The 16,844-nt window shown below is 43.8% G+C and overlaps 1 protein-coding gene and 1 pseudogene across 3 annotated transcripts; one reads left to right on the top strand and one right to left on the bottom strand.

Annotated features, from left to right (window-relative positions):
* Window positions 1-549: 549 nt before the first annotated feature.
* LOC136372279 (ras-related protein Rab-18-B-like) lies at window positions 550-4,598 on the bottom strand (annotated as a pseudogene).
* Window positions 4,599-4,698: 100 nt separating this feature from the next.
* DUSP3 (dual specificity phosphatase 3) lies at window positions 4,699-15,998 on the top strand. Of its 3 annotated transcripts, none has more exons than XM_066336805.1 (4): window positions 4,791-4,855; window positions 7,730-7,895; window positions 10,048-10,274; window positions 14,756-15,998. In XM_066336805.1, the coding sequence occupies exons 2-4, from the start codon at window positions 7,813-7,815 to the stop codon at window positions 14,959-14,961; spliced, it is 516 nt and encodes a 171-aa protein (XP_066192902.1). In that variant the 5' UTR covers window positions 4,791-4,855; window positions 7,730-7,812; the 3' UTR covers window positions 14,962-15,998. The 3 variants fall into 3 exon arrangements, with proteins under 3 accessions (XP_066192899.1, XP_066192902.1, XP_066192901.1); XM_066336804.1 differs by having other exon boundaries at window positions 4,797-4,884; XM_066336802.1 differs by lacking the exon at window positions 7,730-7,895 and having other exon boundaries at window positions 4,699-4,884.
* The last annotated feature ends 846 nt before the right edge of the window (window positions 15,999-16,844 follow it).

The raw sequence follows: 16,844 nt of genomic DNA, 5'->3' as shown, positions 1-16,844 counted from the left end.
GCTTCATAGTGGGATTTGTGACAGACTCGCCCCAGTGCAAGGTCCCCACAGGCAGCACATTTCCTATGAACTGGAGTTTTATTGCTGTGGTTGCTGAAGAGGCTGTGGGTTTGCAAAGAACCACAGTGACTGCAAAACCACAGTCAGGGGGTGGGGCAGCCCAAAATGATGAGTGCATTTCCTCCCTGATCCTCAGTGCAAAGAGAACAGCACAGGTCACCAGTGTCCTGACAGGTCTTCAAGGATACATCCTCTTCAACCCTGAAATGAATTAGTGACCCAGCTTACTGTCTGGGGACATGGAGCAATTTCGACTTTTTAAACCATCCAAAATCAGGAACCTTTGTCCACCTGCTCAGGGTCACTCCTGATGAGTAACTACATTAAGGTAACTTGGGTGCCTAAAAGCCTCCCATGCCATCCCAGGGAAGAGAAGTTTCTCAATAATACTCCAGAATGAATGCCACCTTATTTATGCTAAGGCAGGAATTCCAGCAAAAGTCCCTGTTGAATGTTCATACAGCAAGAGAACATACTCTAAACAGCACTTTGATTAATAGTGAAAAATCTGAGAGCTACCAGAAAAATACCTGCAGACAGCAGTTGTGCAAAAGGGAAGGAGAAACTGTATTTTGTTAATGAATAAAAATGTATTTTGCTAATGAGTTGTGTTTGGATCTGCACAACTGATGGAACATCAGACATAGCACAGATTGGTGCTTGGAATCCCACCCCTTTCTTTTTCCAAGGCCCCTCCAGTCAGGCAGAACAGCCACCTGTACATTTAAATAAGTAGACAGTGGCCACTACATAACCCTTTATTCTGCTGTGCTGAAGAGTCATGAGCTGGAGCTTCCTGAATGTGCTCTTCTCCCAAACATATGGAGTCTGCAGGATTTTTTATCACCAGCTCCTCAAGGCCTGCTGCACTCCATCCTCTGTCTTGGCACTGGTCTTCTGGAGGAAAAAATTATTTTATCTTACTTGCAGGGAGTATATTTCACTTATAAAATTTATTTGGGGACCAGAGAGAACATGGGAGGTTTTTTAATGATGTGAACTCCTCTCCATTCTCTCTTAACAGGTACATTTAAGTTGAATAGGATAAACAGAAGTACATCCCAGTCTGAAGTATCACATTTTTCCACCTAAAAAGAAATCCACAGTTCCCCATTTTCTCCATAATGGAGAAAAAGAAATGGTTTTTCAGATTGTGACAGTAAATCTAGAAGGTAATTATTCCATAACAAAGCTAAGAAACAAGAATACAGAGGGAATTGCATGTTGTCCCTCTGTATTTCAGTTTCCCAGGAATCTTTTCAAGAAGCTTTCTCTTTAGAACTCAGTTTGTTTCCCACCTTTGTATCTTCATATTGTGCATTTTATTATTGCTCCAAGAATATTGGTCTTTTATGTAGCTGCAACCAGAAACTTGGAAATGAAAGATCAAGCCAATGCCCTTGTGGACATCAGTAAGGAGGAAAATTTCAGTCTTCTGGGCCTCTGAATTAAAAAACCTGCTGGTTTCAAGAGAATATAGAATTCGTGCCTGTACAGTCTATACAGTAAATCTGTTTCAGAGAAAAGTGCTTCTAGTTGCAGTCAATGCAGAAGCTAAAACCTACATCTCTGAATATGAATTACAGCAAAGGAACCCATATTAATTAGGTGTTAAAAAAAAAAAAAAAAAGGTAGCAAGCCATCAACCTGAAATGCAATTGGACATTCATGTTTGGCAATACCAAAATAAACATTGGAAACAGAAGTTTTTGTCCCATACCTATAAAAAGCAGTGAGTGTTCCTAGCAAGCTGCAGCCCTTCTTTTCTCTCTACTTCACGGTCAGGCTGCAGAGATAAATGAAGAACATGACTGAAATAAGCTACACTTGCCCACTTTAAAAAAAGTACCCAGAAAAGCCCCACTGCAGAAATGAGGTTTTGCTGAAAGGAAAAAATGACTGTAATATGTATTATCAACTGGATTTTCCCACTCTGTAGCTCACTGCCAGGTGGCTGTTAGGGGCCTCAAACTGAACAGCAGCAACATCAAAACCACAGAATCACAGAATCTCCTGAGCTGGAAGATGGATGATGATCCTCACCAGAATCATCCAAGTCCAACACAGCCCCAAGAACCACACTGTGTGCCAAATCAGCAGGAAATGAACGTGCTGCCTGTGTTCTGAATCAACCAGAAGCGAGATCCCCACCAGAAAGGCCCAGCAGTCAAAACCCCATCCAAGGTTCTGAAACTGGGCACACTGGGAAGGGGCAGAGGATGGAACCCAGCTCAGGAGGGCCACACTGAAAGTGTCTCATTGCAAGGCAAGAGCAAAGCACCTCACTATGCAAAAGGCATCTAAAAAGTGCCAGAGCAGCCCAGAAACAGCCAGCAGTGCACCTCACAACCACAGACAGGGATGCACACTCTGCAGCCATCCAAAGAGCTGAGCTCCTCCTCCCCAGCACCTGGCCAACAGTCTGCTCAGAAAGAAAGCAGCTGTGCTGCAGGTAAGTTCAGTGTTACACAGCAGTTTTTGGGCACACCCTTGCACCATCTTAATGGAATATCATCAGTTGGACCTCACCAGGGAAGCTCTTGTTAAAATCTTTAACAATATCTGCTTCTAAAATGACAGAAGTGGAGCCTTCCCAACTCAGTTGCAGAGGAATTACCTCCTGATACAACAGCTGTTACTTACAGCACTTACCTCACATTTACACCCTGTGATGAAGAAATCATCCAGGGAAGAATGAAAAAGTAAACACATTTAAGGAATGTAAATACATTCCCAAACTGACCTTATCGGTTTTATTGCCAACCAGCATCTTCACAGTGCTGCTGTTGGTGGTGTGCACTTCCACCTTCATGCAGCCATTTTCCTACTCCTTGTGAAAGTGTCTTTTCTTGTAACATCATACACTGAGAACAGAGGAAAAGGAGCTTAACAGCTGGAGAGCCTTGGACAGCACTTCCTTCATTGTGACAGAACTTAGTTCCCAATTCCTGAATACTGCCTGGAAATAACAAATGGTACCAGGGAACTACAGAAAGTGGCATCAACCACACATTCCTCCCAGAGCTGGAACACACTGGGCTGTGCTCACCCAAAGTCAGGATTACAGAACACAAGCACCTCTGTCAGTGAAAATCACATTTACCCACAGAAATATTCTACCTGTTGGTAGTGCTGAACTGGGCCACACAGAATATTTTAAAATAGGTATTTTGTCACCTAATTTTATGTATGAGTAAATGCACACACCGCTGCTAAAAACATGGACTGAGTTAAAGGCTACTCATGGGCACTGGTAACTCAGTAACTGCATTTACATAAATCACTAAGGTTTAAAAATCAGAAAGAATATTTGTACAGCAAAGTTAAGGTTAGCCTTCACAAAGTCTGAAAGGAAGAATCCCTTTGTTTTCTAATTGCTGCTATCACACAGAAAGGACCTAGCCATCCATTCACTGTGTACAAACCTGAAGTCTTACCACAATAATCACAGCAATACTTTCTGGGGAAAAAAAGAAGTAAAAACATCACGGGGAAAAGAACACAACACAACCCCTGATTAGCCTATTACCAGAAAAATTACCCAAGTAATACCTACAAAGCTCATAATTCATCCACTCAACAGCTTGCAGCACGACATCTCTTTTCAATTTAAAATACTTTCAGGTAGCAGTATTTCCTGCCAGTGGTTTTGCATACTCGGTGTTTGAGCTAATGAGCAGTAATGCTGTAAAAACTGTAATTTTTCCTCTGTTTATCTCAGACAGCCTCCTTTTGCAAGGACATTTAGGAGAAATAAAGACCACTCTTTCTGTAATCATGCTTTTCTTCCACTTATTTCATACCTAAAACAATCCTTGAGCTCCTCGGTAGTAACTGGGAATCAGTGCTCGGAAACGCTCCTGTCTGCTGTATCCTACGGAGAGAGGGGGAAATCCCCAAATACACAACATCAAATACATTTAGAACAACGACAACAAAGGTATTTTAAACTAAACAATATGAGCAAGTTTAAAATTTTCCCGAGCAGCAAGGATACACGAAATACTAAGATGTGAGAATGAGGAAGCAGCAGCAGAAAACGCTTAAGGAGTGGCAGGAATGCATGGCACGAAACCACAAAAAGGAGCTCTTGAAGCTCGTACATCTCTCAAAAACCAACACGCCCCATCTTATCTGGAACAAGACCTACCCATATGGCCAGCTGTACCGCACGGCCCTGCAGCACCATCCTCTTCACTCTGAAATCAATACCTAAGGCAGAAGAAGGGGAGGCTGGTCAGCAGGAGCTGCCGAATGCCTGCCCCGGCAGCGGCCTCCTGCCGCCCCCGCACGACTCCGGAGCCCAGCCCGGGCGGATCCGGCCTCACCGACGGTGGGCTTCAGGCGCGGCTCAAACGCGCCGTCGGTGAACCTCCGCAGGAGGCTGTAGGGAGAGAGACCGCGGGCTCAGGCCGGGGCTGCGGCCCCCAGCCCCGCACGGCCCGGCCAGCACCTGGACTTGCCCACGCCGCTGTCTCCGACCATCAGCAGCTTCAGGGTGAGGCCGGCGGGCTCCATCCCGCGCCGTGCGGTGTCCGAGCAGCTCCGCGGCCGCTGTGGGCGCTCCCCGAAGCCGCCCGCGGCTCTGGGCGGCCCGGCCCCGGCGGCTGACGCGGCCCCGCCTCTGAGGCGCCGGGCGGGGCGGCAGCGGGCCCGGCTGCAGCCGCAGCGCCGAGGGGCTCCGGCTGGCGGAGGCTCGGCCATGGGCGATTACCAGATCTCGGTGGAGGAGCTGAACGACCTCCTGTCTGACAGCAGCGGCTGCTACAGCCTGCCCAGCGCGCACAGCAACGAGGTGGTGCCGCGCATCCACGTGGGGAACGCGTGAGTGCGCCGGAGCGGGGCCGGGGGGGCTCGGGGCAGGCCCGGGCCGGGAGCGGTGCCCTCAGGGGCCGGGAGCGGTGCCCTCAGGGGCCGGGAGCGGTGTCCGGAGGGGCCGGGAGCGGTGCCCTGAGGGGCCGGACGGGGCTGGGTGCGGTGCCCTGAGGGGCCGGGGGGTGCGGTGCCCAGCGGGCGGAAAGGCCGGGCCAGGAGCTGGTCCTGAGGGGCCGGGAGCGGTGCCCTGAGGGGCCGGGCCGGGAGCCGTGTCCGGCGGGCAGAGGGGCAGGCCCGGGCCGGGAGCGGTGCCCTCAGGGGCCGGGTTGTGTGCGGTGCCCTCAGGGGCCGGGCCGCGGGGCGCAGGGCGGTCGCCGAGCAGCTCCCGGCGCTTCGGGCCAGGCTGCAGGACGGGATCTGCTGGATCTCTGCGGGCCCTGTGGCACTACATATTTTTTGCACTACATCGTTTTTTCAGTTATCTGTTCCAGATTCTCTTTCCCTTTTTGTCCATCTTTGTACACTTTTTCCCAGTGAAATTGGGGATTTTTTTTTCTATATACATGTGTAGTATACTGGATCCCTGCTCCTATTTTAGGCTTGCACCTCCTAAAGTAATACAAGCCAAGATCATAGGTTGTCACTAACTTACTCGTCAACCAATCCAAATTATGTTTGTTACTGCCACTTGGTGCAGGACATGCGGGTCTAGAGATGGGAATTAAATCCTTCAGGAGCCAGTCTGGTGTCTCACAGCCACATCTCCTTCAGATTTATTTCTAGCAGTTACCTGGAAAAAAAAAGAAGGCATAGCTTGCAAGCCGATTTGTGCAGTAAATAATTTTAAAATAACTTCGAAGGTAGTTAGCTACTACAGAGTCGTTTTCATTGTTCAGGGATTTATTTTATTTATAGAGTATGGACTTCAGTATGTTCAGATGCAGGAGTGTCTAGGAACAGATAATGAATGTCTAAGTTGCACAGTGAAAAATCTCTGTCTAGTGGAAATCTTGACCGTTGAGAAGGACTTTTTATGTAATAAGTGACAAAAAATATCTGAAGCACCAGTGCAGTTTGTAGCATAGGAACAGTTCAGCTGCTAGTTGGACAAACAGAAAACATGCAGTTGTATGTCAGTGTTTTTAAAAGAATGCTGAAAAAATCTGGAGGGCAGCTAGAAGAAATAACTTTGTAGCTGAAAAAACTATTTCACAGTTGGAACAGATAATCTTCTTAATTTATCAAGACTTAAGAGGCAATAATATCTTTGAAGCATCCACAGGGAGTTAAGGGAATGCTGAGGTCCAGTTGAACAGATGGATTTCCATTAAGATTTAGTCACTGCATGGTGAACTTCGATGTTCTCAAATTGGAAATAATATTAATTCTTAAGAGGATTTTTGTAAATCAAAAATCATTCTGAAACAGTGTGAATCTCAAACATCATTTCAAGTTTCATGTCCTGCTTTTGTAATCTTGCTGTGTGCAATATAGGGTCACGTTTTGGATAACAAGCAACAGAGATTTTATTACAATAAAATTCACAGAGCAGCCAGAGTAGGGGCATTAGAATGCCAGTATATAATATAAAAATTAGAATTTGAACATGAACTCACAGGAAAAAATTCAAACCTCTGAGTGAAATTCAGAAACTTGTTGGCTACCTTTTAAAATATTTTGCACAGCAGTGCGCTGTCTCGCCTTAAGAGTACCTCATCTTTAGATAAAAATGACAACATGGAAACATTCAGGCTGATGAGATTAAATTGGGTCATAGTGTAGAATAACAGTTTATCCATCAAGTGACTGCAGTTGCCAGCAGAGCCAAAGTAATCGATCTTCCAGGCAATACATGAAAGTCAAAATTAATGAAAATGCAGAGGTAAAATGATAAAATATTTTGAAAATTATGGGTTTCCACATTACCATAGGCAATTCTGACCTCTCAAGAAGACTAGACGAATTTGTGAAGACAAGTAAAAATGTTATGCTCCTAAAACACGAATTATATAGGTGATAAACTAGCACAGTATATATTTTCAATCACAAAATGAACAATTTGCGATGCACTGCAAGTGCGTTTTGTGTTTCTGTATAAGTGGAGATGTGTTTCAGTGTAACATCATGAGCAGAAGGGTTGGACAGAATTCATTTTTATCAGGGTTGCAGGTGACATAAAAATGGGGACAAGAGGGAGCAGTTAGCACACTGGAGGGTAGGAGGCTTTCTATCCAGAGCACCCATGTGAAAATCAGGTTTTTGCCTGAAAATTAGCGGGCTTGGATTTCTGAACTGCTGACCCAGGGAATTTATTTGTGGGTTTTTTCCCAGATGCCTGAAACTTGTAACAATTCTGGCCATGTTCCAGAACTGTATTTGGTTAAAAATGTTCTGGTTTTTAATGCCCAGTCTTACTTTTTCTGTCTGCTTTAATGTGTGTGGCTAACCCCATGAAGCAATTTGGGTTCTTAATGTGCCAGAAGTGCAGGTGTGCTGTAAGGAGTATGGAGTGCATTCTCCCAAAATTAATGTTATCTTTAAGTGACTTTAAGGGAAGTGTTGATAAGGAAACAATTTTGCATGGACAGGACAGTGAAATTAAAATGTGTTAATAGACTGGGATTTTTTGCTATTAAAAACTTGGTTTATTTGCTTCTAATCCCATATGCCAATACTTCATAGCCTCATGTATCCTTAATTGCTGATGAATGGTTCTCCAAAACCTGTGTTTTGTGGCTGGTAGAATAATACATTTCACTTCAAAAGAAACACTTCTTACTGGTGTTACTCACAGGATGAGGAGCTCTAAATCTTCCATACTGAGAATGGACAAGATTCTGTGGTTTTTTTTCAGGAACCAGATGAAGCTGATGTTAGCATCTCTGCTATTTGAAGGAGCTAGCATTTCAACATCCAACATGGTGCAGCTGGAATGAAATGTTAAGGATGAGATCCAAGGACTGTTTGGAAAGGGGAGAAACAAATGGCATACAAATTCTCTCTTTTTCACCTCTAGCTGTGTAAGAAAATCGTCTGTTAAATCTGCAGAAATCATTCAGTGGGAATGAGTTTGCCTCCAGGGAAGCCAGTCTGTTGCCAGATTCAACCATGATTTCAGGATGGGAGTTCCTATGATGCTGAACAGTCAGATATATGCTGATCTATATAATATTAATTCAACCATATTCTCACCCTACTAAGCATAGGAACTCACTGCTGAATTAACACCTCTTGGTTTGGCCTTGCTCTGTAGGATTTTTGTGTTGAAAACAGAATTCTCCAGACACTGAAACTTCTTCCCTGGCACAGATGATGTCCTGCCAGATGGAAAATCTGTCAGCATTTGTTTGGGTAATGAAGTCTTACAAATATTGGCTCATTGCCATAGTTGCTTGGCACAGACAGCAGAAAATGTAAAAGCTTCAGTCATGCATAAGTCTTCATCTGCTTACACGAGAATTTAAGGGGCGTGCAGTCATCAGGAAGAAAGGAATTCTCAAGATGTTCATGACCTTGAATTACATTAAAATTATGAGTGAATGGACTCAGAGACGCATATAGATGTAAACCAGCTAATCTGTGTGTTTAATTTAAGTGTCCAGCCAAAAGCCCTGGATGCATTGCCATGTCACAAAAACTTGTCCAGAATGATACTGCACAAATGCTTATCTGGAGTTCAGCTTAATATTAAGGCTTCTTGTATTTGCTATTTATGGGTTGAGCTGTAGGAAGTTTTTCAATAATATTTCTGTTCCATATCCAGTTAGACACATACTGAAAACTGCTTTTAAAAACAACCTGTCTAGGCTACCTCTTTTCACAAAGTGTGCAGGAGCTGAGTTATCCTTCAGCTAAGGTTTTCTGTCACATTCTGCTCATGTTGACCAGTGGGGCTTGGATTTTACTGGGAGACCACAGAGTGTGATAAAACATATGTGTGGGGTTTTTTTCTTCCCAGGAAAGTGAGGCCAATTGTAACTGTAATAAGGAAATAATCAGAGAATGAAAAGTAGTGGGTTTATGGCAAAAAGGAGTCAATGCTTTCGTGATATTACTTAATGGTATTTCTCCTCTTACTGTAGATTGCATTCCAGGGCACAGGCAGAGACTTGTGTATGGTCAGTTGTTACTGAGCAGATGAGTTGTTTGCCATGGTACATCCTGGAGCTTTATCAAAGCTTGTGGCATTGTTGCTGGATCTCATTAATTGTCATCATCAAGCCTGAAAGACATGATTATTATGTAGCATCCAGCTCAAGTTCACTAATAGGGTAGGTCTCTCTTTCAGCCACCTAAAGATGGAAGCTTTTCTACAATTATTGGAAAAATTGAGGAGTTGGAAAGGGCTTAACTGACCAGTTCTGGATGCTTTCTTAAGCACTTTAGCATCTTAAACATCACTCACCTGGATTCTTTCACATTCAGATACTGATTTCAGCTAAGACTGAAAATTGTAACACTTGTGCTGAAAACACTGAGTCTCAAAGACGGAATGATACCTCTGTGTTGCTGGCCTCTGGACAGCCTTGACTGATCTTTCCATGACTTCCAAGGTGTTGAATAGCACAGGGCATAGAACTGCACCTCTCAGTAGCCCTCAGATGAGTCTTTTGAAGATGCAGGAACATTTACTCAGTTACTTTCATCCTGTGGCCTGAAAAGAAGTCAGGGCTGTTTCACAGTGCTTAAAATTGTCCCCTAAAAGGTCAGTTTGTCTGGACTGCCTGTTAAAGTAGCAAGTATTGCTTATCAAGTTCTGCAACACTGGGACCTGACAGCAGAGGCTTTTTATAAATAGTTCTTGAATTATTTTATTTGGATAACAAGTTAATCTTAGAAGTTAATGTGTTATCATCTCCACTGTTTTTACTACTTGGGTCTGAATTTTATGTTATCAAAGTTACAGTTTTAGGCCATGTTAGGGTCTAACAGATGCAGATTCACTTTCATGTGTGCTTTTCTCAGTCCAAGAAAGCAGCATTCTCTCATCCACAAGTAGTGACCATGGCTCTGAATATTTTTGTGAATTTATAACCTGTGGCTAATTCACTTTTGGGCACAGTATATTTGGCATCTACTAACAGAAACATCAAAGGGTTTGGTTATCAATACCTAAATACTGAGCTGATTCACGAAATTCTAATCGTTTTCTTGACACTTTTTGTCATGCAGGTTCATAGCCAAGAACATTATGAGGCTGCAGCGTCTGGGGATAACCCATGTTCTGAATGCAGCAGAGGGGAAATCATTCATGCATGTGAACACTAATGCAGAGTTCTATGAAGGCACAGGCATCAGATACCATGGCATTAAAGCTAACGATACACAGGAGTTTAACCTCAGCCGCTATTTTGAGGAGGCAGCTGATTTTATTGACAAAGCCCTTTCCCAGAAGGATGGTAAGGCAAACTGAAATACCTTTCTACCATGTTTTCTGTGCACTGCGTGTTTCTTGGTGGTTTGCTGTTTGAAATGGTTCTCTGCTCATATTCTCAACAGAACAACCAAGGGAAAAATTCACATAAAGGCCCTGAATTGAAGGCACAAGAATACACGATAAAGCAGCTTAGTCTTGTGTTTATACATGTACATACTTATACATGTAAATCTCCAATACATGGCAAAGGGGAAGTCTGTCACTGTAGGAGTAACTTTGAAATGGGAAACAGCTGCTGCATCTTATAGTTTCTTTCTGGGAAGAAATGTTTTTATTTTTCCTTAGAAATGTTAAATCACATTAAAAGTATTTTTTTAAAAAAATAAGGGTCTAGAAGTTGTTAAAGGGCATTAGAAATTACAACTTAAAGGCAGAAGTGATACAAGTAATACAAGCAGTGAAGAGTAGTTACATAACCTGTTACATGGGGGGTTTCCAAATGTAAGAATAAAGACTGTCACCTTACAGTTTTTATTAAGTCATTACTCTATTTTATGTGTTGGTTGCCTCTTTATTTCCTAGGATTGGAGGAAAGTTGAAGGTTATATTTGCAATGTTGTTTACTGCCACATTTCTCTGTAGTGTCTTTCCTCAGAGCAGAAATCCTAGCACACAGTGCAGTGAGCCAGATGGTGTTTGTGTTGTCTGACTATTTCAACATTCCAGTTATTTCTATATGCTTAATTTCTTTCTTGCTTCGTGACTGAGCATTGAATAGGAGGAATGAGAACTCCCACAATTCTAGAAGTTCCTTCTCTGAAATGGACAAAGGGGAACTGGAGCTGTGGGTTTTGCCAGATGGAAATAAATTCTACATCCAGTTTGATGGAGGTTGAAAAATTCTACAAATTAAATGCAGTTAGCATTATGACCCACTGAAACAGGCTGCAGGAGGAGAGAAGGGTTTGCTGTGCCATGACTCTATCTGCTCAGTTTAATCTCAGTAGTTTCAGGGTCAGTAAATTCAGAGTCAGTCTGAATTTGCAGCATTTCCATTTGCTGATTCTTTCAGTCTTAGTAGTTGTCTACTACACCCACCAGTGCTTTTTTAACATGGTAAACAAAGAGCTTTGGTACTGGGTGATGTTTGAGCCAGTTTTAAAATTAACTGGCTACTGCAAATTGTTAGTTTTTTTGACATTGAAGTGTAGATTAAGGATAGTGAAGAGAAGAGGAATATGATAGTATTCTCCTTCAGTTTCATTGTAGTGTTGCACTGCATGAAGTTCTGGAAGGCAGGTCTGGTATCCTGCAGACCTGGAAGGCAGCCCTTCAGACACTGCCTTCCACAGAAAAAGGCAAGAAGCCTTTTTACTTCTGACCATTTGCTGGAAAGTCGATTCTCTTCCATGTATATGATCAAGAATCTCTAAATTTTGCTAGTTTACGACTACAGACTCTCAAGAAATGTTGAGAACTAATTGTTTTAGTCTTTTACTATGCTAGTGATTTACCTTGAGCTGAGAAGCTTTTGCTGTTTAAGGCAAATGTGGTAACAGGATTTCTGTTGGTGTGATTCAAAGCAGGTTGTGGTTATGGAAAGATTGTGTGTGTATGGGTCAGCTGGTTTCTTGTCTCAAAAAACAGTTTACTCTGTAGAGTATACTGGGGCCACATGTGTCAGTACATTTGGGAAGGAGAGAATTTCTGTGTCTGGAAAAGCAGGTCAAAGGGAAAGAAGCTGGGAAACAATAAAATCAGATTAGATTTCTCAAAGGGAGCAGTAGCCTGCTTTTTTATTTTTAGATACCTCACTGTAGGATTACCCATGTGGTGGGTTAACCTTGGCTGGATACCAGGTGCCAGCACATCCCCTCCTCGGCTGGACAGGGGAAAAATAAAACAAAATGCTCCTGGGTCAAGATGAGGACAGAGAGATCACCCAGCAATTACCATCACAGGTAAAAGACACTCCACTTGGGGAAATTAATTTCACTTAATACCAGTCAAATCAGAGTAGGGGAATGAGTAACAAAACCAAAACTTAAAAGGCCTTCCCTTTACCCTCCTTTCTTTCCATGTTCAGCTTCATTCCCTATTTATTTTCTCTTCTCCTCATGCCAAGCAGCACAAGGGGACAGGGAATGGAGATTGCAGTCAGTTCATCACAGTTTTTGCTGCTTCCTCTTCATTCTCTTCCCCTGCTCCAGTCTCACCCACAGGAGACATCCAAGGGCTTCTCCAGTGTGAGGCCTTCAGAGACTGCAGCTTTGTATTACCTGCTCCAGAATGGATCCCTTCTTCATGGGGCACAGTCCTCCAGGAGCAGTTTGCTTTAGTGCAGCTCTTCCACAGTTCACAAATCCTGCCTGAAAACCTGTTCCAGCACATGTTCCTCTATCCATGGAGCCACAGGTCCTGCCAGGACCCTGCTCCATGGCTTCCCATGGGGTCATGGCCTCCTTTGGGCATGTCCCTGGCTCTGGCACTGGCATGGGGCTCCCCCTGAGCTGCAGGGGGGTGTCTGCTCTGCTGTGTACCTGCATGGATTGCAGGGGAATATCCTGCCTCACCATGGTCTTCCCCACAGGCTGCAGGGGAATCTTCTCTCCTGTGCCTGGAATACCTTCTCCTCCTCTGTCTTCACTGACCTGGGTGTCTGCAGAGTTTTTTTCACATATTCTCACTCCTATCATTCACCTGCTGTTGTGCAGCAGTTTTTTCTCCCCTTCCTAAAGATGCTACCCAGAGGTGCTGCCACTGTCACTGCTGGGTTTGGCTTTGGCAGTGCTTCTTGGATCCAGCTGGCTCTGGCTCTTTTGGACATAGGGGAATTCTCTGGCATCTTCTCACAGAACCCTCACAGACCCCTCTGCCCACCACCACCAAAATGTTGCCGTGCAAACTCAATCAACCCACCTAATATGTAGAATGAGTTCCCTAATCAATCAGCTGGAAGCATTTTATTGTGCTGACAAACAGCATGGTTGGATATTTCTGCCTTTTGTCTCTGCAGAGTAGGCAGCTTCATCTACTTCAGTGTTAATGTGGCTTCATAAATAGCCAGGGAAATCTCCTGGGAAATCTCCTGCAGCATGGAGTTAAGTGTAGCAGTTGGCAGCAATGCAGCAAGGCTGGATGTCTTTGAAGAGATGCAGTACATGGCAAACAGCATATTTTTTCAGTGAATTTTAAACTTTATTTCTTTGCTCTCTGGTACTGGTCATCTTTAGGGGCAAAGCTTGTCAAAACCACCAGAGGCTGGAGAAGTGCAGTAAACAGACACAGTTTGACTCTTGTGATACAGTATACGTTTTAGTGAGATTGTTTGACATGCAACCTGTTTTTTTTTTTCTTTTGCATTATCCTTGGTCACAGACTTGTAGCTACACAGAGTGAACAGCACCTTTCTTCCAACTCCCAACACGTAGCATTTGGAATTCACAGTTCTCCAGCTGTGAAAGGACCAATATTAATACACTTTCATGCTTGTCCTGGTTTGGTAAGACAGGTGTCTGCCAGGGAAAGCCAGAGCTTCCCTTGGAATGGAGAATGTAAACCTCCTCCCTCTGAGTTGTTATAATTCTGAAATTAAGTGGATTTCAGGCAAAGATATGGGAATAGGAATAACAGTTCTTTACTAGGAATATTGAAAATAAAAATGTAGTAGTACAAAAAAGCAAACAAACAAACAAACAAAAAAAAAAACTGAGTCAGAATACAATCTGACACTGTTGGTCTGGGTGTTGGTGTCAGTCCAATCAAGTCCTCCTGGAGTGACAGATGTGGTTCTGTTGGAGCAGAGATGATCCTGTAGAAGGGTCTAGCTTTCTCTGAAGGCCCAGTGGTGGTGAGATGGATCCAATCTTCCAGGAATCCAGTGCAAACAGGCTGTGCTGGTGTTCTGAATCTCAGGTTTTATCCAGGTAGCAATGCTGGGCTCCTCTCTCTGGGTGGAGCCTCTCCCAGGGATGATGGAATTGTATCAGCCCTGCAGTGAGCCTGGATGGCCCATGAACAGCAGATATCCCCTGGAGAGAGGATGGTTGTGGAAGAGATAAAGAACATGGCCCCAGCTGGTTTTAACAGAAGATATTCCCCCCAGAGTTATGAGGGACAGGTCCTGGAAGGGATAAAGACCCCTGCCCCAGCTGGTTTTAACAGAAGATACCCCCTAGAGTTATGAGGGATAGGTCCTAGAAGAGATAAAGAACACAGCCCCAGCTGGTTTTAACAGAAGATATCCCCCCAGTTCTGAGGGATAGTTTGTGGAAGAGATAAGGAAAACTGGCCCATTAACAGAAGACAGCCACCCCTCACCCTGGGAGTTATGAGGAGTGGGTTACACAAGAGATAAAGAAAACACCTCCCCTACCACTTTCAGCAGCTGGCAATAGAACACAAACTTTGGTTCCCTCTTGCACTGCAGCCCGAGACAATGCCCAAGCTGTTTGGTCCTGCTTTCCAGCCCCGTAACCCGCGCTGTGCCGTGTGTCCCTGCAGGCCAGGTGCTGGTGCACTGCCGGGAGGGCTACAGCCGCTCGCCCACGCTGGTGATCGCGTACCTGATGCTGCGGCAGCAGATGGGCGTGCGCGCCGCGCTCTGCGCCGTGCGGCAGAACCGCGAGATCGGCCCCAACGACGGCTTCCTGCGGCAGCTCTGCCAGCTCAACGAGCGCCTGCTCAAGGAGGGCAAGCTCAAGCCCTAGGCCACGGCGCTGCGGTCTTTGCTTTGAAGGTGCTCAGGCCTTCAGAGGATGCTTTAGAGACTCACGTTGCAACCACCGGGCTAAAAGCGAAACAGAATTGCTGCTTGTGGAGTGAAAGGATCCTTCTTGAGCTCTGGGACTGTCTTTCAGGGTGGTACAAAATTGTGTCGTTATAAAGAGATGTTTTTCGGGGGATAACTCCAGTGATAACAGCTGTCTTCTCACGTATTTCAGAGCCCCTGCAGACTCCATAGCATACGTGGTTTGCATTGACATTGAATGTGATTCATTTAAGCTTTGTCTTTAATCTCACCAGAGCACCAGTTCCCAAAAAACCCAACACATGTCTTCGCTCACTCATAATAGAAGCACTGTAATTTCTAGAGCTTCTTTTTCATGCACACAGGTGCCTAAAGATTGAATGTAGGAGCTTCAAGGAATGGAAGCATATATACAAATGCACAGAGGCATTCACTTGGAAAGTGAAGTGCTCACAGTGTTTTGTGTGGATTTATGCAATACACAGTGTGGTAGTTAAGCCATTCAGAGCCCATGCTTGATGCACACTGTGTTTCCAAGAATATTTTTTATCTCTTGCTGTTACAATGGACATGAAATAGTCTGTTATCAAATGCTCTTTTATTTTTATTTCGAAATCATGCTAGAAAAAAATGTCAAGAGCAAATGCTGGGGGGAAGATCTTGAACAATGAAGAAACAATATTAATATTTAGAAGTGCTTGTGGTGGATGTATAATTAGTCCTAAGTATCCTAATATAATGGCTTTCAAAGCTTGTATGGAATTACAGTGTTTATCTCTTCTTTACTGTCACTGTTCAGTAGCACAGAATGGAATGACCACATGTGCACATTTACTTCCAGTACAGGTGTGCTTACAAAGCAGTTTGCAGAAGAACACTCTTGGCTTCTTGGATTGTTTGCATGGTATCATTAAATAGAAATGAGCATTGTAATGTACCACGCTGTATAGGAAATATTTATGTTCTATTCAAATAAATTATGTCTTGATTCTGTTTCCTACAGATGAAATGAGTCATTGCAGTGTTGGGAGAGGGAGCTTTGTTTGCACTCTGCCTGACTTAGTGTGTAAATATACTTGTGAGTTACAGCACTGTATTAATGCAAATGAGCTCCCACTGCAAACTGGAATTGTTGGTTAAACCATCAGAAACCAGGGTGACTGTTCCATTCTCACATGTGCTTTAATGTAGCTCTAGAATGAAAAATCATAACACTGTTTTAAGTAGAAACACTGTATTAGTAACACGTGCTCCCAGATGTAGTTTGTCTGCTCAGGATCAGAAATGCCAGAGGACATGCACACATTTCTGTTCTCCTCTTGTTGGGGTGGTGTGGTTTGGAGAGGTGGGAGTGGCATGGAGGCTCTTTGGAGCAAGGTAATGTTCTTGAAGTTACACTGCAGAGGTGATTATTCTGCTTGAGCTGCAGGCATGCTGTTTTTCCTTCCACAGGATGGAACTGCCACATCAAGGAGCCTTTTCTCTGTTGTGTCCTTCAAGTGACAGATGAGGAACACTCTGCATGGTGTTCCCTGTCACATCAGCACAGTCAGTCAGTATTCAGTGCTGGCTTTGAATCAGGATGGCTCAGTAATAATAAGCAGTAGTCACTTCCACTACCTAATTACATACCTGTTTGCTTTCTCCCATTAATCCATTTAATCAGTAGAGTAAATTAATTGCTTCTTCAGAATTCCTAGTTACTAATTTCATGTGTGAAGTAGGAGTAATGGCTTTAGAATAGTAATACCTTTTCTACAATGCTGACTTTTCATACTGCAGTCTAATTTATAAATTACCCTTTTAAATTTTTTACTATAAACATTGATTTTTTTTTTGTCT

Source organism: Sylvia atricapilla, chromosome 27 (assembly GCF_009819655.1).
Source record: "Sylvia atricapilla isolate bSylAtr1 chromosome 27, bSylAtr1.pri, whole genome shotgun sequence".
NCBI lineage: Eukaryota > Metazoa > Chordata > Aves > Passeriformes > Sylviidae > Sylvia > Sylvia atricapilla.
This window is presented reverse-complemented; position numbering and strand designations above follow the sequence as displayed.